The 27,576-nt window shown below is 46.0% G+C and overlaps 1 protein-coding gene across 1 annotated transcript in view; it reads left to right on the top strand.

Moving 5' to 3' along the window:
* Positions 1-26,740, top strand: part of LOC134352472 (zinc finger protein 208-like) — a 34,567-nt gene extending 7,827 nt beyond the window's left edge. The window contains exons 3-4 of the mRNA XM_063059750.1: positions 15,148-15,738; positions 23,358-26,740. Coding sequence (XP_062915820.1) covers positions 15,148-15,738; positions 23,358-24,030 — 1,264 coding nt within the window. The 3' untranslated portion in view covers positions 24,031-26,740. The remainder of the gene's footprint in view (positions 1-15,147; positions 15,739-23,357) is intronic.
* The last annotated feature ends 836 nt before the right edge of the window (positions 26,741-27,576 follow it).

Here is a 27,576-nt window from a genome sequence, read left to right as displayed (position 1 = left end):
AGAAGGTGAGAGTAGGCAAGAGGTCAGATACCTTCCAGCTTTTTATGCATATCCATAGACGCTGCTTGACTTGCTGAGTTCTTCCAGCATTTTGTGCGTGTTGCTTTCGATTTCCGGCATCTGCAGATTTACAATAGATGACACCAGCGGGCCTTCACTTCCCCTCCTTCCCCTCCCCCCACTCCCCAAACCTTCTTTATGGTTCAGCCCTCTATCAGATTTCTTCTTCACCCCTTTAACTTTTCCAGCTCCCTCATCTCTCCTCCCCCCGCCCACACAATCACCTTACACGGTCTCACCTATCGCCTGCCGGGTTGTACTCCTTCACCTCCCCGACTCCCCCAACCACGTTCTTATTCTGGCTTCTGCACCATTCTCTACCGGACCTGGTGCAAGGTCCCACCCTGAAACATCTCCTCCGCAGACGCTGCCTGATTTGCTGAGTTCCTCCAGCATTTGGTGTGCGTTACGAACCGTGAACAACCCCTTGTTAAGTTCCACCGTCTCCAATCAGAGAGGGAAAGCTGTCTAACTCATTCAGCAGGTTAACCTCATTCAGGACATCCCAATGTGATTCACCGCCAATGAGGCAGTTGGAGCAAAAGGTGGGGGAAGACATATCAACTCAATGAGAGGAGGGATGGAGCTTTAAAGAGATTCTGAACTAGAGGGATCTGGAAGAGAACGTTCGCAAATCCCTGAATATCTCAGGACAAGTCGATGACGCTGTTCATAAGTGTTCTTAATTCTCTACTTTAGTAAATGGGAGCCGTCACGGAGTAAAACATTACCCATACAGTCCATTCAGCCCATCTAGTCCATTTGGGCCACATCCCTCTTTGCCCTGCCCTCCCAGTACCTATCCAAGTAATTCGTAAACAATACCATTGTACCTGTTTCACCCACTTCCTCTGGCAGCTCATTCCATTGGAACAAAAAATGCTGTCCCTGAGGTCTGTTTTAAATATTTCCCCCTCACCTTAACTCTATACCTCTGAGATAAGTCTGTGTCACTCATTCTCCTACATTCCTCAGGAATAAAGGTCTATCCTGGCCGGGTCTCCCTCCAGCTCAGGCCCTTTATTTCTGCCAACAACCTCAAGATGGCAATGAGCTGCGCCGTGTGTCGAGTCATCGCGTAGATTTGGTTATTTTAAGTGTGTAGCAATAGTTTTAGGACAGAGAACATTACAGCATCGTACAGGCCCTTCGGCCCATGATGTTGTACCGACCTTGGATTGCAACAGGGAGGGTAGTTCGGGGTCAGGTTAGGACTTGGGGAGAAGGAGGCCAGGCTGGAGTTTTGGCCTCGCGGTCCAGTGATGTGAATGGGTGACGAAGGACACATAAAGTCCAGGCTACTGCTCTGTGCTCAGAAGCCAGTGGCCCGGACAGACGGTGGACGTCAGTGGACTTTGGACTGTCTCAGGTCAGGTGGTCCCAGGATCAGACATCTGAGCAAGTCAGAGGCACGAGTACCAGTCGGTCAGCAAACCCGGAGGTTGGGGTCCCATCATTTATTACTCCAGGGACTGATACCGAAGATCGAAGCCCAGATGTCGACCAGAGATCAGACCACGATGGCCAGCGCTGGAGGATTGTCCGTGTGTGAGTTGTTGGGAGGAAAGGAGAGAAAGGGGCTCGTTTTTGCCATCCAATCACAAACAAGAGAAAATCTGCAGGTGCTGGAGTTCCAAGCGACACACACACTATGCTGGAGGAAGCCAGCAGGTTGGGCAGCATCTAGGAAAAGAGTTTAGTCGACGTTTCAGGCCGAGACCCTTCACCCCTCAAAAAGATGAGAAGTTAGTGCAAGAAGGTGGGAGGAGGTTTCAAAGAAGTACAAGGTGGTAGGTGAAAATGGGAGCAGGGGAGAGGTGAAGAAAAATATCGGAAGTTAATTGGTCAAAGAGATAAACTGCTGAAAAGGGATAAAAGAGAGAAGTAGGAATCTGATAGGAGAGAGCAGAAGACCATGGAAGAAGGGGAAGGGGGAGGAGCACCAGAGGGAGGAGATGGGCTGGTAAGGAGTTAAGGTGAGGGAGCAAAATGGGAATGGGGGAATGGTGAAGGAAAGAGGAGGGCAATCATCGGAAGTTCGATGTTCATGCCATCCAGTTGGAGGCTATGCACCCTCATCCCCATCCCATACCCCACCATTCCAACCTCATCCACCCCAACCCTATCCTCTCCAACCCTTCATCCCTTATACCCTCTATCCTCATCCCCCCTCACCTGGGTTCACCTGACAACTGCCAGCTTGTACTCTTTCCCCCCTCCCCAACTTCTTACTCAGGTTTCTTCCCCTTTCTTTCCAGTCCTGAAAGGTCTTGACCCAAAACATCGACTGTTTATTCCTTTCCACAGATGTTGAGTTTCTCTAGCATTGGGTGTGTGCTCTGGATTTCCCACATCTGCAAAGTCTCTTGCTTTGATGTAAACTGCTGCACAGAGAGTGAAGCCTCCTGATTCAAGGTTTCAAGATGAAATGGCTGCTCCACTTAACCTTACCTTTCTTTTATTGGATAAAGTGCCTCCCAACAGCTAATCAATGTCACCCCTTTCTTAAAAGTTTCTGCAGTTTTTAAAACTGTCTACACTACTCCACTCCCCACTCCAGCACCAGCTCACTCCTACAACGGTCACTCCACTTTTTCTATTGCACGCAGCTCTCCGGTGAAACGATATCATATTTCTAAGTAGGATGCCATGCACAATTCTGATTTGATGGAGACAGACGTGGGAAGCGCAGAGGAACAACTGGAGAAAACTTCTGAAATGCCCGGTTCGCTGCCGCTGCTACTGTGCGATCGTGAATCTCCGGAGGGAAGGCCCCAAAATCCCCGGCTTTGCCTGCTGCTGGCGACGGAGGCTGGGGTCAAAGCGTTCGGCAGAGATGGTGCTCGGTACTCAGTACTCGGTGTCAGAGGCTCGAAGTTTTCAGGTGACTCAGAGTCAGACTGTGGTCGGGCATGGTAGGGAGAGTTTTCTTCCTTCTCCCGTCAGCGTGAGATGTGGGACTTTCGAGAGACTTTAAACTTTTTTACTGTGCCCATGGCCTGTTCTTCATCAAGTTATGATATTGTTGCACTGTTGTAACTATATGTTATAATTATGTGGTTTTTGTTAGTTTTTCAGTCTTGGTCTGTCCTGTGTTTCTGTGATATCACACTGGAGGAATATTGTATCATTTCTTAATACATGCATTACTAAATGACAATAAAAGAGGACTGCGTGTCCTCATAATCTAATCTATTGACTGTTGACAATTTTATTATTAGCCAATCAGATATTAACAACAGCCTGATGGACTTCTTGAATTCCTGTGAGGTGAAACTCACAAGAAGACCCCATACTTCTTTTATCCTCTGGCTCCAGGTCGCACCTCATGTAAATGTAATGAATATTAACAAAGTTATGCACTGCAAGATGCACAGTATTAATCTTCCCCATAAGTCTAGAGCTAGACTTACTTTCCCCTCTTTGTGACTGTATGTTTTCTTTTCTGATATTGTAATCATATGTGCTGTTTGTGCTGTGTGCAGTAATGGTAATGTGTCTTGTAGCTTGGCCTTGGAGGAATACTATTTTATTTGGCTATATTCATGTGTGGTTGAATGATAATTAAAAATGAACTTGAAGATGTATACATCTCCATTAAGTCACTGAAACACCAGCAAAAGAACTATGTACAATATTGAACATGCAATTTCTGTAAAGTGTTAAGAGTCTTGAGACAAATCATTATAAAATTGTCATACGGTAGTGGCTGGGAATGGACCCAAGTGCAAGACACAGACACTGAAGTACTAGGGACAGGACTAGGATACAGGGTGAGGGTAAGGACATGGACACGTAAACCGGGAACCTGGAACAAGACTGAACAAGAGAGCTAGGAGCCTGGGCTTGGACTCCGAGCCAAAGACTGGACAAGGACCCAGTACCTGGGTCTTGCCTCTGGCTCGGACCCCAGAACTAGGCAAGGACAAGACTAGGCTGGTGGGCAGGATGAGGCTGGAGTCTTCAGACTTGAGGCGAGGCCTGAGACGAGGGGCTTGGGGTGAGGCTCGAGACTAGTGACTTGAAGGTTGGGGTCTTGAAGCTTGGCTTGGGGCGAGGCTCGAGGCGAGGCTAGAGACTTGAGGTCTTGCAGCTTCTCCTGGGCAGGGCACGGATCTCCACCCGACGGAGGCAAGGGACAGAAGGGACAGAACCCACCACAGGGTAATGGCAATCTGGCCTGGCTTACCCGACGGAGGCAAGGGACAGGAAGGGACAGAACCAACCGCAGGTAATGGCAAGACAGCCTGGCTTACCTGACGGAGGCTAGGGACAGGAAGGGAGCTAGGTTCAGGGTGGTTCCAAGACAAGACCTCAGGCGAGGCGAGAGTTACCGGAAAGACAAGGCAAGGCTTCAGACGAGGAAGCAGAAGGCAGGGAAAGGGATACAATACAAGGAGTAAGGACAAGAACAATCCAGCAGCCACGCCCTGGTCTCTGAAGGTATTTATGCAGCCAGCCCCAACGAGCATCAGCTGCCTCAATTAGAGCTCAACAAGGACAGAAACAGGGTAGACAGGAAAACCTGGAGCAAGGGTCGATGGACCGGACCGTGAAGCCAAATCTGGACTTCACGGACCGGACCATGACAAAAATGGGATTTCATGGAGTAGAAACAAAGAATCTGTTCCCTCTGGAAGAATGGACTTTAATTCACTGTCCTGATAGATGTTCAGATCATCATTCTGCTGACAGTTTCTCTTTTCGCTTTTGATTCCCAGTCCTCGGATTTGGATTTTAGAAGCTGACAGTACTTGTATAGTTCAAGGTTCCCAGTCAGTCTGCAGGTCTTTCCCAATGCAATTTGTGGACTGGTCTGTGTGGCTGCCGCCATCGGTGCTAACAAGATGTGGGTCTCACAGCTGGCTGGGATCAGTGTCAGTGACATCTTGGGTGAGAAATGGGAGAATCCCTGGGGCTTGGTGAGGGAGTGTGGGTAGAGGAAGATGGGGGTAAGGGCCGGGTATGCCCCAACGTGACAGCTCGCAGGGTTTCTGGAGGCCACACTGATTCTTCCCCCATCCAGGGACTGCTCCTTGGCTTAGCCTCAATGTTCACACACTTCACAGCCCGGCACCCCACTCATACTTGGTGCTGAGCTATAGCTGTCATGGGGGGAGGGGGCACGCTGGGAGCGGACCCAAATGCAAGACACAGACACTGAAGTGCTAGGAACAGGACTAGGTAAGCAAGGGAGGTGGGGAAGAAACGACACTGGACAAGACACAGGCCCTGGACAAGACTAGGATACAGGGCCTGGGCTAGGACTAGACTAGGAAAGTGGGACCTGGACAAGGAACAAGGAACTTGGAACCTGGACAAGGACTCCGAGCCAGAGACTGGACAGGGACCTGGAACCTGGGTCTTGACTTGGGCTCGGACTCCGGATCTAGGTGAGGACAAGACATGGCAAGGCAACAGGACTGGACGTGGCGGCAGGATGCGGGACCCCTGGGCAGGACACGGGACCAAAACTGGATGAGGACACAAAGCTAAGACTTGGGAAACTGGAACACAGAGCCTTGGTCTTGGGAGACAGGAACGCAGAACATAGAGCCTTGGTCTTGGGAGACAGGAATGCAGAACGCAGAGCCTTGGTAATCTTGGGAGACAGGAATACACAGCACAGAGCCGGGACCCCTCCTTGGGAACAGGACGTAGGGCCGGGACTCATACACAGAATGCTGAACACGATGAGACGGTTCTCAACACAAGGTAGCGGCAAACAACTGGACCTACCTAGCGAAGGCGTGGACACAGGGACAGTTCTCAACTCAAGGTAGCGGCAAACGGCCGGACCTACCTAGCGAAGGTGAGGACACAAACAGGCAGTTCCAAACAACAGTTCCTTATCTAGACACAGCAAGGCTCCAGTCTTTCTCCGGTGGTAGAACTTGACAGCGATACAGGCAAGAACACAGGTGAGGTTGCAGGCAAGGCTTCAGGCAGAAGGTGAAGGGAAGGGAAAGGAACAGTCCAGCAACCCAAGCTGAACCCAGGAGCTATTTATGTAGCCAGCCCAAAATGAGAATCATGTGCCTCAATTAAGGCACCAACAGAACAAGGGAAAACCGGAAAGCCTGGAATAAGGATCGACGGACCGGTCCGTGAACTGGAATGCGGACTTCGTGGATGGACCATGACAACAGCAACATCTCTCTGCCCGGGAGGGGAACAAAACCTGTTGTATTCCTGCCTCATTCTTCCTGAAACATTGTCAATTATTCTTCCAGTAATGTTTAATGGTGGTTGGCAGACCAACACAAGGGGTATTACTGCCATCTACTGAGCATCCTTCAAGCACAATTAATACTTTTCTTCCAGAATGTCTTCCACCACCGTCCCTTTCACAGTTGTGTCACTACAATCCCACATAGTACTCTGAGCATTAAAATCTCCTGACCATTAGCTAACAAACTTCTAGCATTCAATTGTAAAAAAAACAAGAAAAAGGAAGTAAGAAAACAATATCAATTTTTTGAGATCTGAATATTATTTACCCCCGCTTAGAAAATCTCTAGACGATTTTCTGCAGTTTTTAATATAACTTTATTCTCTCTGTCCTGCTCTCAATTTGTACTGTACAAGTTACCACATTTGCCATGAAAGTGACAAATTTTAGTTTATCGACAATCTTTGTTATACAGTCACGCACTTCACATACTGACTTTAATCTGTCTGTGTTTTGGATAGTAATAGGTCCCACTGGTACTGTGTTCCATACTTTCTGAAGAACTTTTGCATATGCTGTGCCCATTTCGACTCAAACACGCTGAATTTCCACAACTTTCTTCCCTGCATGACAGCCGCGCTTGAGCAGAGCTACGAGCTGCACTGCTGCTATACTTTAGCCTGACACCTTCTCCACATTACCATGATCATGTTCTCCACCACACCTACCACACTTTACCCCAATATACAGGTGCAGCATGATGACCACACTTCTGGCACTGAAAATATTGCAGATACAACCTAAATCAACCCTATTTATCAACTTTTGTTTTCCACCAAATTTAATGCACCACGAAGTCTTTTTAAACATTTGTTGTCAACAACTTCTCCCCTGACTAATTTATTTTAAACATGGTCGGAGGGTACAGCTAGAGGCACTCCTGTCATGAATCCCAAAGCCCTGTCATTCAGTATAATCCCTTGCTGTTACTTTCCTTCCTCCCACAACTTTCAACCTGAAAGCTTTCTCACCCTGCTTACTATCTTTACAAAACACCTTGTGTCCTATCTCCTAAAGGTCTTGCACCCACAATATCTAACGCTTTTCTCAAATCCTTAGTTACTCCAATCGGATTGATATCAGAAATAGTTCAAGGTTCAAAACTCAGCAATTCCTTCTTTTATTTAAATTCTGCCTACAGCCTTTATCGCCAGACGATAAACCATTCCAACTTTCAATGCGCCGCTTATGTTCTGTTTCCCAGAGATCTGCCATTTATCTTTCCCCATATCACCCAATGCCACTTCACGTTTGCTACCTCGTCTTTTTCGTCACTTCCTGACATCTCTCCCCTTTCCTGCCTGAGAAGGAACTCCCAACTGCAGGCTCGGTCCTTTGTTCCTCAGTCCACAGTTCTCCTCCGTCCACAACGCACCACCCGGGCTCAAACTCCATTGTCGATCTCCGGAGCCATTTTGTTAATGACGTTTGGTCGCTGCTCGCGTAATACCAATTTTGTCCTTTCTGAGGCCCAGGGGCTTCTGATTTTCAATCCGGACGCTATGGAAGGTACTTTTATTTTTTTTTGCTAGCCTGTCTGTTCCTTTCTCGGACTGAATTTCACTCTACTAGATGGCGTATTTATTACTGCAGATCGTCACCCTGCGTATTAAATTTGTGGGGTTTGTGCCTGTTACGGTTTACTTCCGAAACCGCGCCTGCAGCATGATCCAGGTATTTGGGGGAGTAAAGCAACCCAGCGTCAGAACAAATATAGAGGGCATGCAGAGCTCGGGGTGAACCGGCAGATCAGACAGCGAGGCTGCGGAGAGCAGAGGGTGTGAGGGATGCGGGTGAAAGGGCGGGGACCTTTAACCGTCTGTGCGGTCCCGGGAGGCAAGGTGATGCTCAAAAGAGTCCAGTTTCAGCCAAAGCGAACAGTCTGACCGATTTGTGTCCGCAAAGACCTTTGGAATGCCGGAGGACAGCGATGCCGCCCCGGACCGGGTGGGCGGAGTCAGGTGTCCCCACTGCGATTGGACAGTGAAAATCATGGGTCGTCTATAGGCGCCTCTGATTGGGTAAAACCCTGTTCTCGAGCTTCATTGCCGAGGAAAGGAAGAAAATGAGAGTCACCGCAAATCGATGTGGTGAGAGCGAAACGATTGCCAGACAAGTGGAGAGAATGGGCGTCTGACCCAAAGTTGTCAGGGGTGCTGAGGCGGCAGAGATTTCGACTTCCACCGGGGGAACACAGGTAACGAGGGGCTCTGTTTACGCGGTTTAGACAATGGAATGTGTCAGGCCCTGGTGGCTCGGAGCAAAATGTCATCGTCGGTCAATGTCAATATTTTCAGACTTTCGAGTCGGTCCAGTTTATTGTCCTGTGCACGTACATGTCTGCACAGGTGTAATGAAAAACGTACAGTAGCGTCGTTGGTACATGGTATCATATAGGTAACATCCACAGAAATTAAACATAAATTGTACCAAATTTCCGTGACAGAAAAAAATCATTTAGAACAAAAGTAAATTTCAATGCAAAGTGGCCAAAATGTTGCCAGACTATACTGATCAGGTTTGTATTGGTTGCTTAAAGAACAAAGTCAAAGGAAATGTTGTCTACAGATATATTTTTACAGCTGCGCGCTCCAACTCTGAGCAGGGAAACTGCGCAACACTATGTATGAAAGAAAGTTCCAGCTGCGTAGCAACAAAGGCTGTGTATGCAGGCGGGCATGGCCATACACCTGCGCAGCTTACAGGGAACAGCGGGGAAAGGGAATTAGCCCTTCTGGATCCTGGTTGCGTGGACTTCAGGCTTCTGTACCTCCGTCCTGATGGTAGACGATGGTAGACGGTGAATTGATTTAAAACCCAAAATCCAATTAAATGAAACAAGCTAAGGTATTATTGGCATCGCTGAGTCGTGGCTGAAAGAAGGTCATAGTTGGGAGTCTAATATCAAAGGATTTCCTTTGTACTGAAAGGACAGGCAGGAAGGTTTAGGTGGTGGTGTGGCTCTGTTGGTAAGAGATGAAATTACATCTTTAGAAGGAGGTGACATAGGGTCGGAGTATGTCGAATCTTTGTGGATGGAGTTAGAAACTGCAAGGGTAAAAAACCATTATGGGAATCATATATAGGCCTCCAAATAGTAGCCAAGATGTGAGGTTGAGATTGCAGAGGAAGCTGGAAAAGGCATGTAATAAGAGTAATGTCACAATTGTAATGGGGGACTTCAATATGCAAAATCAGGTTGGTGTCCGATCGCAAGAGAGGGCATTTGTTGAATGCCTACCAGATGGCTTTTTAGAGCAGCTTGTGCTTGAGCCTACTCAGGGACAGGCTATCTTAGATTGGGTGTTGTGTAATAATCATGATTTTATTAGGGAGCTTAAGGTAAAGGAGCCCTTGAGAGGCAGTGATCATATTATGATTGAATTCGTACTGCAATTTGAGAGGGAGAAGCATAGGTCAGATGTATCAGTATCACAATGGAGTAAAGGGAATTAGAAAGGCATGAGAGATGAGCTTACCCAGGTGGATTGGAGGGAGATACTGGAAGGGTTGACGGCAGAGCAGAGGTGGCTGAAGTTTCTGGGAATAGTTCACAAGGCACAGGATATGTCCCACAGAAGAAGTTGTTCTCAAATGGCAGGTGTCGGCAGCCATGGCTGACAAGGGAATTTAAGGACTGCATAAAAGCCAAGGAAATAGCATGTAATGTAGCAAAAGTGCGTGGGAAGTTGGAAAGTTTTTAAAATTCAACAAAAGGCAACTAAAATGCCATAAGAAGGGAAAAGATGAAATATGAGGGCAAACTACCCAATAATATAAATCAGGATATTAAAAGTTTTTTTTCAGTAATATAAAGAGGGAGGTGAGAGTTGATACTGGACCACTGGAAAATGATGCTGGTGAGATAGTAATGGGGGACACAGAAATTGCAGATGAACGTAATTAGTATTTAGCATCAGTCTTCACTGTGGAAGGGAGGCGCTAGCAGTATGCCTGAGATCTGTGAGTGTCAGGGAGCGGGGATGAGTGCCATTGCTATTATAAAGGAAAAAGTGCTAGGCAAACTGAAAGGTCTTAAGGTGGATAAGTCACCTGGACCAGATGGACAACATCCCAGAGTCCAGAGAGAGGTCGCTGAAGAGATAACCGATGCATTAGTTATGATCTTTAAAGCAGTGGTCCCCTACCTCTGAGCCGCGGACCGATACATTGCCGCGAAGAATGCAGTGGTGCAGCGGTAGTCGGGATGCACCCAGCACATCTTTAAGAACAAAGCCTCTGATCTGGGCTGACATTTACGTGCCGGGCGGCACCTAATTAATTAGTTTGTTTATTTCGGCTTTTTTCTTAAAGATATGCTGGGTGCGTTCCGACTACCACTGCATTCTTTGTGGCAATGTATTGGTCCGCGGCCCGGAGGTTGGGGACCACTGCTTTAAAGAATCACTTGATTCTGACATGGTTCCAGAGGACTGGGAAAATTACAAATGTCACTCCACTCTTTAAGAAGGGAGGAAGGCAAAAGAAACGGAATTGTAGGCCTGTTAGCCTGACCTCAGTGGTTGGGAAACTGTTGAGTCCATTATTAAGGATGAGGTTTTGGGGTACTTGGAGACTAATGATAAAATAAGTCAAAGTCAGCATGGTTTCTGTGAAGGGAAATCTTTCCTGACAAATTTGTTAGAGTTTTTCGAGGAAGTAACAAACAGGATGGACGAAAGAGGTAGTGGATGTCATTTGCTTGGATTTTCAGAAGGCATTTGATAAGGTGCCACACATGAGGCTGCTTAACAAGATAAAATCCCATGGCATTACAGGAAAAATATTGGCGTGGATAGAGGAATGGCTGACAGGCAGGAGTCAGTGAGTGGGAATAAATGGGGCCATTTCTGGTTGGCTACCAGTGACTAGTGGTACTCCTCAGGGGTCAGAATTGAGACCGCTACTTTTCACATTGTTTGTCAGTGATTTAGATAATGGAATAGATGGCTTTGTGGCAAAGCTTGTGAATAATATGAAGATAGGTGGAGGGGTAGGTAATGCTGAGGAAACAATGTGATTGCAGCAGGACTTAGGCAAATTGGAAGAATGGGCAAAAAAGTGGCAGATGGAATACAATGTTGGGAGATGTATGATAATGCATTTGATAAAAGGAACAAAAGTGCAGACTATTATCTAAAAGGAGAGAAAATGAAACATGCAAAGGGATTTAGAGGTCCTCAAGCAAGACTCACAGAAGGAGACAACGCTGAGGCTTTACAAGACACTAGTCAGGCCGCACTTGGAGCATTGTCAACAGTTTTGGGCCCCTTATCTCAGAAAGGTTGAGTTGTCATTGGTGAGAGTCCAGAGGAGGCTCACGAGGATGGTTCCAGGAATGAAGGGGTTAACACATGAGGAGTACTTGGCAGCTTTGGGCCTGTATTCACTGGAATTTAGAAGAATGTGGGGTATCTCATTGAAACATACTGAATGTTGAAAGGACTAGATGAGCTGGATGTGGAGAGGTTTTCTGTGGTGGGGTGTCCAGAACTAGAGGGCACAGCCTCAAAATTGAGGCATGTCTCTTTAGAACAGAGGTGAAGAGGAATTTTACAGAGTGAATCTGTGGAATACTCTGCCTCAGGCAGCAGTGGAGGCCGAGACAGTGGGTACATTTAAAGTAAAAATTGATAGTTATCCTGATTGGTTAGGGCAAGGAGGCAGGTGTACGTGTGGGATCTGGGATCCGCCATGATAGAATGGCAGAGTGAACTCGATGGGCTGAATAGACTAATTCTGCTCCGATGTCTTATGGTCTTAAGGTGAGACCAGTGGATTTAAAGAGTTCAGTAGTTTCCTCACCCTCTGAACACACTGCTCTCCAATCTCTCCACACCAGTGCCAAACTCACTGTCCAACTAGCAGTCATGGATGGGGCTGTTGTAGTCTGTGTAGCCTCCCACTTGCCACTCAGTCAGATTCCCAATGAGAAGCCTCAGACCCCTGTCTCCCACACCATCATTGACATGATCTTCTCTGGAGATCTCCGCTCTAAATCCTCCAACCTCATCGTCCTCCAACCCCTGCACTGCCCATTTCTACCTCCTACTCCAGGTCCACAGACCTGCCCCATTGGCCATTGGTTCTGCCCACCCTTGCCCCAGTGTGTTCTTCTATCTTAGCTCCATATTGTCCCTAAGGGTTCAGTCCCTTCCTACCCTATACATGTCACCTCATGTGCACTCCACCACTTCAGTATATTTCGTTCTTGGCCCTGCTTTTTCACATGGACGTCCTGTCCCTGTGCTCTTCTATTCCCCCATGAGGAAGGCGACGGGTCTCTCCATTTTTTATTCTGGGTTATAGATGTGACTAGTTCCCCTTCACCACTATCTTCCTCTGTCTGGCAGAACTGGTGCTTACCCTTAACAGCTCCTCAGTCCCACTACCTTTCTCAGAACCAAAGATGTAGCCATGGACATTGTCACTGGTAATCCTGCCTTTTCACTGTCTATGTGGAGTAATTCATGTTCCAAGCCTGGACCACTAGTGCTCCAAATGATGCATTGACATCTACATTGGTGCTGCTCTGTGCACCCTTTCGGAGTTCATCAATTCCATCAACTTCCAATCTGACCTCAGGTCCACGTGGTCCACCTCGAACACGTCTCTCCTCTTTCTTGATCTCTTTGTCTCCATCTTGGAAAAGGATCTTTTGCCATCCTCTACAAAGTCACTGGCATTTTCTACAACACCTCTGACTCCTGAATTACCTAGACTACACCTCATCCCACCCTGCTGCAGTCAAGGGATACAATTCCCTTTCTCTGTTTTGTTTACAAGATTGTGGGGGGTCAGGGGGATTACGTTGAACCCTATTGAATATTGAAAGACCTAGACAGAGTGGATATTGAGAGGATGTTTCCTATAGTGGGAGAGTCTAGGTCAAGAGAGCACAGCCTCAGAATTGAAGAATGTCCCTTTGGAACAGAGATGAGGAGGAATTTCTTTAGCCAGAGCATGGTGAATCTTTTTTTTTTCACTACAGCACAGAAACAGGCCCTTTGGACAATCTAGTTCATGCCGAACTATTAATCTGCCTCGTCCCATCAGCCTGTACCCAGACAGTAGATCCTCCCATCCCATCCATAGACTTATCCAAATTTCTCTTAAACGTTGTTGACCTTGTATCCACCACTTCTGCTGGCAGCTCATTCCTTAAAAATTTCACCTTTAACTGATGACCTCCAGTTCTAATCTTATCCAACCTCAGAACTTGAGTATCTATCTATACCATAATTTTGTACATCAAATTTTCCCTCATTCTCCTACGACTTAGGGAATAAAGTGTTAACATATTCAACCTTACCCAATAACTCATGTCCTCAAGTCCTGGCAACATCCTTGTAAGTTTTCTTTACACCCTTTCCATCTCACTGCTATGTCTCAAGTCGGTAATGACCAAAACTGCACCCAATCTATGGAATTCCGGCTGTGGAGGCCAGGGCATTGAGCGCATTTAAAGTGGAGGTTGACAGGTTCTTGATTAGTCAGGGCATCAAAGGTTACGGGTAGAAGACAGACTGGGGTTGAGAGGGTCAATAAACCAGCCATGTTGGAACGGCGCAGCAGACTTGTGCCATCCCATCCAATCTCTTAATGGTCTTGTGGTCTCCGGTTCTTCTGTTCTCGTGTTGACGCTTTCCACTCTAGCATATCTGAGAGGTTTTCCTTTTTCAGAATATCACTTCCCAGCTTTATGCATCATTCCTACTCTGGTCTTCCTCCATCCCCACCTACCTATCACACTGACTCCAACCTGGATGCATTGAAAACCATCCTGTTCTTGCTCCACCCCTTCCCCTTTCCTCCCTAACCCCAGCACTGCACAGTTTTGTACTGGCTATCTCCCATCTTTTCTGTCCAGTCCTGAAGTGTGGACTGCACATTGCCCTTCGTAGATGCTGCCTGTCCTTCGGAGGTCCTCTGGCTTTCTCTGTATCAGTGGTCAGAGGTGTTGGAAAAGGAAGGACATCGCAGAAATGTCAGGACTAGTCAAGCACTGGCCCCAGGGAATGATGGAGACTTGAAAGGGCAGTGATGAAGGGTTTCAGAGAGAGATCCCAGGGACAGACACTGGGAGAGGTCAAATCTGGCAGGATGTAATATGGGGGGAGGTCTAGTGGGGTGGGTGGTGATATGGGCAGAGAGTGGATCAAGGAAATGACTAAAGAGTGGGTGCCAGTGAATATGGGCTGGGGAGCCTGTATGTGGAGAGGGACAGAGGCAGTGAACCAGGGACAGATGAAGGAAAATAATAGCTGTGATGTAGGCTGAAGACACCAAGGGTGAAGCCCCCAACTTTATCAGCTCTGTCTCCACCCACACAGCTTGCTTTTCTCTCCCTCTACCATGGCAGTGAATTCCAGATGCTCATCATTCTGTAAATAATCTGCTCCATACCTCTGCTTTGAACTTACCCCTTTACACCTTGAATATATGCCTGCTACTATCAGTGATTTTGACTCTGGGACAGAACTTCTGGCTGTCTACTCTATCTATGTCTTACATAATCTTATTGAGCTCCATCGGGTCTCCCCTCATCTTTCACTCTGGGAGATGGTGTCCTCCATAGACCTATCTTTCCTGTATGAAAACTGCAGGGGATATAGACTGACCGGGAAGCTAGTGGCAATTAGGGCTATTACTGATCTCAAAGTTGTTCATTACGGTCAAGGTCAGAGCCACTGGTCAGTAGTCATTGAGACTGGTCACTTTATTTACCCGGGCAAAGTGAACCAGCTGGGCTGCATTATGATCCGCTTACAATCAATTTTCCAAATTTCATAACCTGCCATTTTTCCTTGTCTTCCTCTCTCTACCCCTCTCCCTGTTCCAAATACATTTCACAGGATCACAGCAATGAATGGAATTTCAAACCAAACAACACATGAAGATTCTGAGTGTGAACAAGGCTTCAGCCAGGCATCCGGACAGTTGAGACGCCGGACTATTCACACCAGGGAGAAACGGTGGATATGTGGGGACTGCGGGAAGGGATTCGTTTACCCGTCCCTTCTGGAAATTCATCGCCGCAGTCACACTGGGGACAGGCCGTTCATCTGCCTCGTGTGTGGGAAAGGATTTCATGATCCCTCCAATTTGAGGAACCATCAACGTGTTCACACTGGGGAGAGGCCGTACATCTGCCCAGCATGTGGGAAAGGATTCTCTCAGTCAACCAGCCTGAGGAACCACAAGCGAGTCCACACTGGGGAGAGGCCGTTTTTCTGCTCTGTGTGTGGGAAGGGATTCAGCCAGTCCTCGAGCCTGAAGGATCACATGCGTGTGCACACTGGGGAGAGGCCGTTCATCTGCCCAACCTGTGGGAAAGGATTCTCCCACTTATCCACACTGAGGAAGCACAATCAAGTTCACTCTGGGGAGAGGCCGTGTGTCTGCTCTGTGTGCGGAGAGGCATTGACTGAGCCCTGCGCTTCCTGGTAGAGACAAAATCAGCACAAAAGGAACACTTTAAAAACTTAAACATGCAGTCGAGTGCATCATTGCCAGGGGAGACCCTGATTTCAGTTATCACTTGTTATGCTATTCAGGCCTTGCCACAGTCATTTGGCATATGATGATGGAATTGACCTTCTAGTTTGCCCTGGTATTTTCACTTGGCATCCCTGATAGCTTTACACAGATTATAAAACCATTAGATATAGGAGCAGAATTAGGCCATTTGGCCCATTGAGTCTGCTCTGCCATTTTATCACAGCTGATCCACTTCCATCTCAGCCCCAATATCCTGCCTTCTCCCTGTATCCCTTCATGCCCTGACTAATAAGAATCTATCAATCTCTTTCTTAAATATACACAATGGTTTGGCCTCCACAGTTGCCTGCAGCAATGAGTTGCACTCTCTGGCTAAAGAAATTCCTCCTCATCTCCATTCTAAATGGATGTCCCTCTATTGTGAGGCTGTTTCCTCTGATCTTACTCTCCCACCATAAGAAACACTCTATCCAGACCTTTCAACATTCAATAGGTCCAATAAGATCACTCCTTATTCTTCTGAGCTCCAGTGAGTACAGGCCCAGAGCCATCAAACGCTCCTCACATACAAGCCTTTCAATCCCAGAATCATTTTGTGAACCTCCTTTGAACCCAGTCCAATGGCATCATGTACGTTCTTAGCTAAGGGGCCCAGCACTGCTCAAGATACTCCAAGTGAGGCCTCACCAGTGCCTTATAAAGCCTCAACATTACATCCTTGCTTTTATATTCTAGTCCTCTCAAAATGAATGCTAACATCGCATTTGTCTTCCTCACCACTGACCCAACCTGCAGATGAACCTTTAGGGAATCCTGCACAAGGACTCCCAAGTCCTTTTGCAGCTCAGATTCTGTATTTTCTCTCCATTTAGAAAATAGTCTACTCTTTTATTTCTTCTGCCAAAGTGCATGACCATACACTCCCTGACACTGTATTCCATCTTCCACTTCTTTGCCCATTCTCCTAATCTGTTTAAGTCCTTCTGTAGCCTCTCTGTTTCCTTCATATTACCTGCCCCTCCACCTACCTTCGTATCATTTGCAAATTAGATCACAAAGACATTAATTCCATCATCTAAATCATTGACATATAACATACAAAGAATTGGTCCCAACTTGTCAAGTAGCCTTGTGTGGCACCTTGTCAAAGGCCTTCTGAATATCCAGGTACACACCACATTCACTGATCCTGCTTTGTGTATCCTGCTCATTATTTCTTCAAAGAATTTGGTGGCAAGATTTTCCCTAGAGGAAACCATGCTGACTATGGCCTATTTTATCATAGACCTCCAAATACCCTAAAACTACATGCTTAACAATCAATTCTAACATGTTCCCAACCATTGAGATCAGACTAACTGGCTTATAAATTTCTTTCTAATGCCTCTCTCCCTTCTTGAAGAGCGAAGTGACACTGGCAATTTTCCAGTCCTCTGGAACCATGTCAGAATCCATTGATTCTTGGAAGATCATTACTTGCCTCCACAATCTGTTCAGACACCTCTTTCAGAACCTGGGGTGTACACCATCTGGCTTAAGTGACTCATCCACCTTCACACCTTTCAGTTTCCCAAGCACCTTCTCCCTAGTAATGGCAATTTCTCACACTGAGTAATGACACTCACTTAATCAGTTCCTCAGCTATTTCCTTGTCCCTCATTACTACCTCTCCAGCATCATTTTCCAGCAGTCCAATGTCTACCCTCGTCTTTCTTTCACTCTTTATGTATCTGAAGAAAGTTTTTGTATCTCTAATATTATTGGCTAGCTTATCTTCCTATTCCATCTTTTCCTTCTTTATGACTTTACTGGTAACCTCCTGTTGGTTAGCTTCCCAATCATCTAACTTCCTACTAAGTTTTGCTCTATTATATATAACCATATAACAAATACAGCATGGATACAGCCCATCTTGGCCCTTCTAGTCCATGCCGAACTCTTACCCTATCCTAGTCCCACCGACCTGCACTCAGCCCATAACCCTCCATTCCTTTCCTGTCCATATATCTACCCAATTTAACTTTAAACGACAACATCGAACCTGCCTCAACCACTTCTGCTGGAAGCTCGTTCCACACAGCTACCACTCTCTGAGTAAAGAAGTCCCCCTCATGTTACCCCTAAACTTCTGTCCTCTAATTCTCAACCCATGTCCTCTTGTTTGAATCTTCCCCACTCTCAATGGAAAAAGTCTAACCACGTCAACTCTATCAATCCCCCTCATAATTTTAAACACCTCTATCAAGTCTCCCCTCAACCTTCTATGCTCCAAAGAATAAAGACCTAACTTGTTCAACCTTTCTCTGTAACTTAGGAGATGAAAGCCAGGCAACATTTTAGTAAACCACCTCTGTACTCTCTCAATTTTATTGACATCCTTCCTATAATTCGGTGACCAGAACTGTACACAATACTCCAGATTTGGCCTTACCAATGCCTTATACAGATTCGACATTACATCCCAACTCCTATACTCAATGCTCTGATTAATAAAGGCCAGCAAACCAAAAGCTTTCTTCACCACCCTATCCACATGAGGTTCCATCTTCAGAGAACTATGCACCAGTATTCCTAGATCCCTCTGTTCTACAGCATTCTTTAATGCCCTACCATTTACCATGTATGTCCTATTTTGATTAGTTCTACCAAAATGTAGCACCTCACATTTTCAGCATTAAACTCCATCTGCCATTTTGCAGCCCACTCTTCTAACTGTCCTAAATCTCTCTGCAAGTTTTGAAAACCTACCTCATCATCCACAACTCCACCTATTTTAGTATCATCTACATACTTACTAATCCAATTTACCACTCCATCACCCAGATCATTAATATATATTACAAACAACATTGGACCCTGTACAGATCCCTGAGGCACACTGCTACATACCGTCCTCCAATCTGATACACGGTTATCCACCACTACTCTCTGGTGTCTCCCATCTAGCCACTGCTGAATCCATTTTACTACTTACATATTAATGCCTAACGATTGAACCTTCCTAACCAACCTTCCGTGTGGAACCTTGTCAAAGGCCTTACTGAAGTCCATATAGACAACATCCACCATTTTACCCTCGTCAACTTTCTTAGTAACCTCATCAAAAAATTCAATAAGATTTGTCAAATATGACCCTCCACGCACAAATCCATGTTGACTGTTCCTAATCAGACCCTGTCTATCCAGAAAATTATATATACCATCTCTAAGAATACTTTCCATCAATTTACCCATCACTGACGTCAAACTCACAGGCCGATAATTACCAGGTTTACTCTTAGAACCCTTTTTAAACAAGGGAACCACATGAGCAATACGCCAATCCGCCGGCACCATCCCCGTTTCTAATGACATTTGAAATATTTCTGTCAGAGCCCCTGCTATTTCTACACTAACTTCCCTCAAGGTCCTAGTGAATATCTTGTCTAGACCCGGAGACTTATCCACTTTTATCTTTCTTAAAAGTGCCAGTACTTCCTCTTCTTTAATTGCTATACTTTCCATAACTACCCTACTTGTTTCCTTTACCTTACACAATTCAATATCTTTCTCCTTAGTGAATACCGAAGAAAAGAAATTGTTCAAAATCTCCCCCATCTCTTTTGGCTCTGCACATAGCCATCCACTCTTATTCTCCAAGGGACTAATTTTATCCCTCACTATCCTTTTGCCACTAACATAACTGTACAAACCCTTTGGATTTATTGTCACCTTACTTGCCAAAGCAGCCTCATATCTTCTTTTAGCTTTTCTAATTTCTTTCTTAAGATTCTTTTTACATTCTTTTATATTCCTTGAGTACCTCATTAACTCCAAGCTGCCTATATTTACTGAAGATCCCTCTCTTTTTCTGAACCAAGTTTCTAATATCTCTTGAAAACCATGGCTCTCTCAAACTTTTAACCTTTCAACCTAACAGGAACATAAAGATTCTGAACCCTCAAAATTTCACCTTTAAATAACCTCCCATTAAACAAATTTTCCCCAATTCACTCCTTCTAAATCCTTTCGCATCTCCTCAAAATTAGCTTTTCTCCAATCAAAAATCTCAATCCTGTCCTGTTATTTATGTCCTGTCTTGGATTTTCTCTTGGCTTTGACTTCCCTTGTTGTGTCATCCTGTCTTAAGAATACTGCTTCCTTTTTTGGGATGTATCTATCCTGCACCTTCCGAATTGTTCCCAGAAATTCCAATTATTGTCTTTCTGCCACCATACCTGCTGGTATTCCCTTCCAATCAATCTTGGCCAGCTCCTCTCATGTTCCTCTGTAATTCCCTCTACTCCACTGTAATATTGACACATCTGACTTTAGCTTCTCCTTCTCAAATTGCAGCGTGAATTCTGTCATATTATGATCATTTGTCCTGTACCTTAAGCTCTGTACTCAATTCCAGTTCATTGCACAGCACCCAATCCAGAATAGCTGAACCCCCAGTGGGCTCAACCACAAGCTGCTCTAAAATGCCATCTTTGTAGACATTCTACAAATTCTCCCTCTTGGAATCCAGCACCAACCTGATTTTCCCAATCTTCCTGCGTATTGAAATCCTCCATACCTTTTGTAACAATGCCCCAATGCATTTTCTATCTCCCACTGAAATTTGTAGCCCACAGTTTTTGCTATTGTTTGGAGGTCTGTATATAATTCTCATCAGGGTCTTTTTAATCTTGCAGTTCTTTAGTTCTACCCACAACATTGTTACATCTGATCATATGTCACCTCTTTCTAAGGATTTGATGTAATTTTTTTTTTAACCAACAGAGCCACCATATCCCCTCTGCCTACCTGCTTGACCTTTCGATTCAATGTGTATCCTTGGACGTTAAGCTCCCAGTTATAATCTTTTAGCCACGACTCAGTGATGCCCAGATCAGACATTCCAATCTCTTAACACTGGTACACATTCACCTACCTTATTCTGTATACTGCATGCATTGAAATGTAACACTTTCAGTCCTGTATTCATCACCCTTTTCAATTTTTCTCCCCTCATCCGGTTCACTGAAATTTTGCCCTATCGTCCATCCTATCCTTGCTAGCAGTCTCACTACCTCTGCCTCTGTTTGTAAACGAGTTACCACATCCTCAGCACTATCACTCCTGTTCCCAACCCCCGCCAAATTAGTTTTAAGCCCTCTCGAATGACATTAGCAAACCTGTCCGCAAGGATATTCGTCCCCCTTGGGTTTAGCTGTAACCGGAACCTTTTGCACAGGTCATACCTTCCCTAGAAGACAGCCCAATGATCCAGAAACCTGGAACCCTGTCCCTTGCACCAGTTCCTCGGCCACATATTCATCTGCTAAGTTGTGCTATTCTTATCCTCACTGGTGCGGGGATTGCTAACCTGGGAGTCCTGCTTTTCAGCTTTCTACCTAGATCCCTAAAATCTCTCCTCAGGCCCTCCTTTCCTACCTTCGACATTGGTGCCAGTATGCACCAAAACTTCTGGCTGCTCACCCTCCCTCTGTTAGAATGCCGTGGAGTAGGGAATGAAGGAGATTAGAAAGGGCAGTGACAGTGGGTTTCAGAGAGAGATCCCAGGGACAGACACTGGGAATGGTCAATTTTGTCAGGATGGGTGGTGTGGATGGAGGATGGGGGTAATGCGGCAGAGAGTGGAACAAGGAAGTGATTGAGGAGTGTGTGGCGGTGAATATGGGCTGGGGTGTTTGTATGTGGAGGGGGACAGAGGCAGTGAACTAGCGGGAGATGGAGAGAGGTAATAGCTGTGATATGGGCTGAAATCACCAAGGATGAAACCCTCAACCTTAGCAGCTCTGTCCCCATCACACATCTTCCTCTCCCCTGTCCAGGAGACAAGCTTCTTCCCTGATGAGTTTGCTGCCATGTAGGTGACAGAGTGAACAGTGTCCATGGTTATATAAACACAGTGAGGAGCGGAAAACAACAGGTTGGTGGAAAGTTCAGCAGTGTCACCTGACCAAGTGCAAACAGAAATGATCCAGAGACAATAACGGAACAACTGAGAACGTGGGACCCCCTCTGGGAAGGGGATGTGAGAGAGCTGACTGGTTCAGGAGTCTGACAGCAGTGGGGAAGAAGCTGTTCCTGAGCCTGGTGGTCCGGGATTTCAAACTCCTGGATCTTGTCCTGGGAGATAGCTGGGAGGGAATGGCCAGAGTGGCAGGCATCCTTGATGAGACTGGAACAGGAACAGGCCCTTTGGTGCACAATGTTGTGTTGGAGTAATTAATGTAGTAATTAAATGCCTAACTCAACTCATCCCTTCTGTCCTAAAATTGTCCCTACCCCTCCATTCTCTGCATATTCATGAGCCTATATAAGAGCCTCATACATACCTCTGTCATATTTGTTCCCACCATCATCCTGGCAGTGGATTCCATGTATTTATCACTGTGTTATAATGTGCCCCACACCTCTACTTCAGACTTGTCCCCTCACTTTAAATATATGCCCTTAAGTATTAGACATTTCTACTGATTGTCTCCTCTATCTCTGTTCCCATAATCTTGTAAAGCTCTATCAGGTCTCCCTTCAGACTCCACCTTGAGAGATGGTGTCCTCCATGTACCTATTTTTCCCATTTCCCACAGCCCGACTAGTGTTTGGGGGCCTGTATATAACTCCCTTTTACCAATGCAGTTGCTTAACTCTACCCACAAGAATTCTACGTCTTCTGATCCTCTGTCAACTCTGTCTCAGAATATGATTTCATGTTTTACCAAAAGATTCACCCCGTCCCCTCTGCCTACCTGCCTATACCGATGATCTCCCCTCTTTCTCTCTGGTACTGAAATAGTGACTTGAGGTGTAAGGGAGTAAGCCAGCCCAAGGGAATAGTGGTGATTTGAAAGGGCAGTGATGAACAGTTTTAGAGAGAGTTTTTCAGGGACTGCACTGGGAGAGAACTAATTTGCAGGGGGAGGGGAAATGATCAAGGAGTGGGTGGCCATGACTGTGTGCTGGGAGTTTGTATGTGGAGAGGGACAGAGGCAGTGAACCAGAGGGAGACAAAAAGAAATAATAGCTGTGTTACAGGCTGAGATCACCAAGGATGAAACCCCAACTTTATCAGCTCTGTCTCCAGCAGGCGATGAATTCCAGGTGCCCACCGCTCAGTAAATAACATAACCCTCATCTCTGCTATGAACTTACCCCCCTTACACCTTAAATATACGTCCTCTACTATCAGACATTTTGAGCTTGGGTCAGAGGTACTGGCTGTCTAGTTTATCTATGTAACACATAACCTTTTGAAGATCCATTGGGTCTTCCCTCAGCCTCCACAATGAGAGATGATGTCCTCCATAGACATATTATTTTCCTGTATAGAAACTGCATGTGGTATAGATTGAGAGGCAATGTGGGCCATTACTAATCTCTCAAAGCTGTTCATTATGGTGAAAGTTAGAATCACTGGTCAGTAGTCATTGAGACTGGTCACTTATTTACCTAGGGAAAGTGAACCAGCTGGGCTTTATCATGATCGACTTGTATTCAATTTTCCAGATTTCATAACCTGCCTTTTTTCCTTATCTTTCTCTCCCTCTGCCTCTTCCTGTTTGAAATTTCACAGGGTCTCAGCATTGAATGGAATTTCAAACCAAACAATATGTCAAGATTGTTTGTGTGGACGAGTCTTCAGCCAAGCATCTGGACAGTTGAGACGGCGAAGCAGGCACACCACAGAGAAACGGTGGATATGTGGGGACTGCGGGAAGGGATTCGTTTACCCGTCCCTTCTGGAAATTCATCACCGCAGTCACACTGGGGACAGGCCGTTCATCTGCCTCGTGTGTGGGAAAGGATTCCATGATTCCTCCAATTTAAGGAACCACCAGCGTGTTCACACTGGGGAGAGGCCGTACATCTGCCCAGCGTGTGGAAAAGGGTTCTCTCAGTCAACCAGCCTGAGGAACCACAAGCGAGTCCACACTGGGGAGAGGCCGTTTTTCTGCTCTGTGTGTGGGAAGGGATTCAGCCAGTCCTCGAGCCTGAAGATTCACAAGCGAGTCCATACTGGGGAGAAGCCGTTTGTCTGCTCTGTGTGTGGGAAGGGATTCAGTCAGTCATCAACCCTGAAGATTCACAAGCGGGTCCATACCAGAGAGAGGCCGTTTTTCTGCTCTGTGTGTGGGAAGGGATTCAGTGAATCGTCAAGCCTGAAGGAACACATGCGTGTCCACATTGGGGGAGGCAGTTCATCTGCCCAACGTGCAGGAAGGGATTCTCCCATTCACCCACCTTGAGGAAGCACGGCTGAGTTCACACTGGGGAGAGGCCGTTTGTCTGATCTGTGTGGAGAGGGAGTGACTGAGTCCTGGGCTGCCTGGTAGAGACAATTTCAGCACAGAAGGAACATTTTAAAAGTTTAAACATCCAGTGGATTGCATCGTTGCCAGTGGTCACCCTGATTTTGGTTATTACTCACTATATTATTCAGACACTGCCACAGTCGTCTGGCATCTGCTGTTGGAATTGACTCTCTAGTTTGCTCTGGTATTCTCACTCAGCATCCCTGATAGCTTTCCACAGATTATACTTGGCTCTCTTGTGCAGTGCGAGGTCATCGCCCCTGAAAGTGAACCATTTGGGCTTTATCATGTTTGCAAATACTGATTTTTTCCAAATTTCACAACCTGCCTGCCTTCCTCTTTTTTTAAATCTCCTCTCTTCTTCACAATTAATTTTGCAGTGTTTCAGCAATGAAAGGAATTTCAAAGCAAACAACATGGCACGTTCACACTCTCACCACCTTTGGTTCTTTATCCTGATGTTTATAGGCTCAGTCCCCAGAACATCAAATACCTCCCCTAGTGATACATTATGTAAGACAGAACTGGGCACTTAAGCTCAACTCATCCACGTTACCTCCCTTAGACAGTCTCATTTAGCTTCATTTGGCTCAAATCCCTGTACCTGTTCAACTATTGGAATTGTACCCACCTCTACCATTTCATCTGGCAGCTTCTGCCACATACCTCCTACCTTCTGGTTACAGAATGTAGCTCAAGTCCTTTTAAAACTCTCCCCTCTTATCCTTGAGTCTATTCTGTCCAGTTGTAGCCTCCCCTACACTGGGGAAAGGACTGATCATTCATCTTATCTACTTCCATCACAAACTAATGCACCTCTGTATGGTCACCCCTCAGCTGATATCCCAGGGAAAGAACCACAGGCTATTCAGCATCTCCTTATAACTCATGCCCTGCAGTTCCCGTAGCATCACTAATAATTGTACATTTTATTGGTTTTCATTTAAGTGCACTGTTTACCATTGTGATCAGACAATTCCCACTGAGGTTGTATCAGTCAGAACCAGCAGAGATAGATCCCACAGACAGTATCGAGATGACTGGTCAGAGCTTCAGGTTTTGCTGCTGGTGTTGCAGTTGTTGAAATGTTGGTGCCAGGTCCTTGTAGGTGGAGTTTGTGGGGAGACTGAGGTCTCCTGTGATGGGACTTGAGTTGGTCAAACCGTTCCCAGAGGGACCACATCCGGTGATCTCTCTTGGCTCACTGACACCAGTTGTAACTGTACCTGTAATAAAATGGTGAAACATGAACAATCCCGAGGTAAGTTTTACTATCTTTGTGATAGGAACAATAACAGGAGAGATTCTGCAGACGCTGGGAATTTGAACAACACACAGAATACTCGAAGGCCTCAGCAACTCGGGCAGTGGACGGTACATTAGCATAGCAGTCAGCCACGACCCTTTACAGCACCAGTGATCTTTAGATTAGGATTCAATTCCTGCCATTGATTGTTCTTCCTCCCCATAACTATGTGGGTTTCCTTTTGGTGCTGTGGTTTCCTCCCACATTCCAAAGGCATATGGGCTAGGGTTGGTAGGTTGTGGGCATGCTCTGGTAGTGCCAGAAACAAGGTGACTCTTGCACATCCTCAGACTGTGTTGGTTGTTGACAGTAATAATACTGCATTTTATTGTACATTTTGATGTTCAGGTGACGAAGCTAATCTTTTATCTCATCTGTGGAGGGGGAAACAATCGATGTTTTGGTCTGAGACCCTGCATTGGAAGGGAACAGAAGCCTGAATAAGCTGGAGGAGAAAGAGTACAAGATGGCAGGTGATCTCTGAAGACAGACTCTTCATTGACCTACAAACTGACTGTCACTTATAAATGTAATTCCTTTCTCTCAGTCCCCCAGTCTCTGCCTTATCTGTTCTCAGGACAAGAATTTCCATTTTGAAAAATCTGAGATGTTCTTTTTTTCAAAGAACGGGGGTTCTCCTCCACCACAATTGGTCTATCCTTGCCAGCATCTCCTTCATTTCCTGCACATTGGCCCTCACCCCATCTTTCCATCAACCTAACAAGTTTAGTGGACTCCTTGTCCTTACCTACCATCCCATGTGCCTCTGCGTCCAGCACATTCTCCTCAACTTGTGCCATCTCCAATGAGATCCTACCATAAAGCACATCTTTCCTTCCACACTCTTTTCCGCATTCTGTAGGAATTGTGCTCTACATCACTCCCTTGTCAACTCCTCCCTCCCGACTGATCTCTTTCTGACACTTGCCCTTCAAGAGAGTCAAGTGGTACTCCTGCCTGTTCACCTTCTCTCTCACCACCATTCAGAGTCTCAAGCAGTCTTTCAGGGTGAGAATGCACTTCACCTGCAAGTTTGTCAGGGTCATCTATTGTATATGGTGTGGCATCCTCTGCATTGGTGAGACCCAGCGTAGGCTCTTTGTGGACTTCAGTTCAAAACACTGTTTGCTTGCGGTTATTGTTTGCATGATTTGTTTTTTTTCTCTCTGCACATTGGGTGTTTGACAGTCTTTGTTTTAATGGGTTCTTTGGGGTTTCTTTGTTTTGTGGCTGTCTGTAAGGAGACAAATGTCAAGGTTGTATAATGTATACATACTTTGATAATAAACGTACTTTAAACCTTGATTTTCTTGAGAACCTTTGCTCCATCCACTGCAAAAAGCAGCATAGAATAGATGACGACAGAACACCCTCCCCCAAACCTTCTTAATGGTTCACTCTTCAACCCTTTTACCTCTTCCAGCTGTCGTGTCCCAGCTTTGTACCTCATCCTTCGTACCCCCCCATCCCACATACCCACCTTGCACGGGCCTCACCTATCACCTGCCAGCTTGAACTCCTTCCCCTCCCCCAGCCATCCACCACCTTATTCTGGTTTCTGCTCTATTCTCTATCGGTCTTGATCAATTCTCCTCTGACTGACTTGCTGAGTTCCTCCAGACTGTGAACAATCCTCAGTTACATTTTACTATCTCTGCAACATGAAATGATCAGAGAGACAAAGCTGTCGAACTCACTCAGCAGGGTAGCTTCAATCAGAACATCCCAATGTGATTCACAGCCAATGAGACATTTGCAACAAAAGAGGGGTGGGGGGGAGGAAGACACATTAACTCAATGGGAGGGGGCGGGGGGAAGATATTATAACAGGGTTCTGGACTAGAGAGATCTGGAGGAGAATGTCCACAAATCCCTGAATGCCCCAGGACAAGTCGATATCACTACTGATAAGTGTTCTTAATCTCCTTTAGAAAATGTGTGTGGTCATAGAGCAAAACAGCACTGATACAGGCCCTTCGGCCCAGCAAAACCATGCCAATCACGGTGCCCACCCAGGTAATCCCAATTTCCTAATTTGTCCCATATCCCTCTAAACCAGAGGCTCCCAACCTCGGGTCTTTCGACCTCTCAATTAATGGTAGGGATCCACATAAGGTTGGCAACTGCTGCTGTAAGCCTGGCCCATCCCAGTAAATATCCAACTTGTTAAATAA

The sequence above is a fragment of the Mobula hypostoma genome, chromosome 10 (assembly GCF_963921235.1).
Source record: "Mobula hypostoma chromosome 10, sMobHyp1.1, whole genome shotgun sequence".
In the NCBI taxonomy this organism is placed as follows: Eukaryota; Metazoa; Chordata; class Chondrichthyes; order Myliobatiformes; family Myliobatidae; genus Mobula; species Mobula hypostoma.
This window is presented reverse-complemented; position numbering and strand designations above follow the sequence as displayed.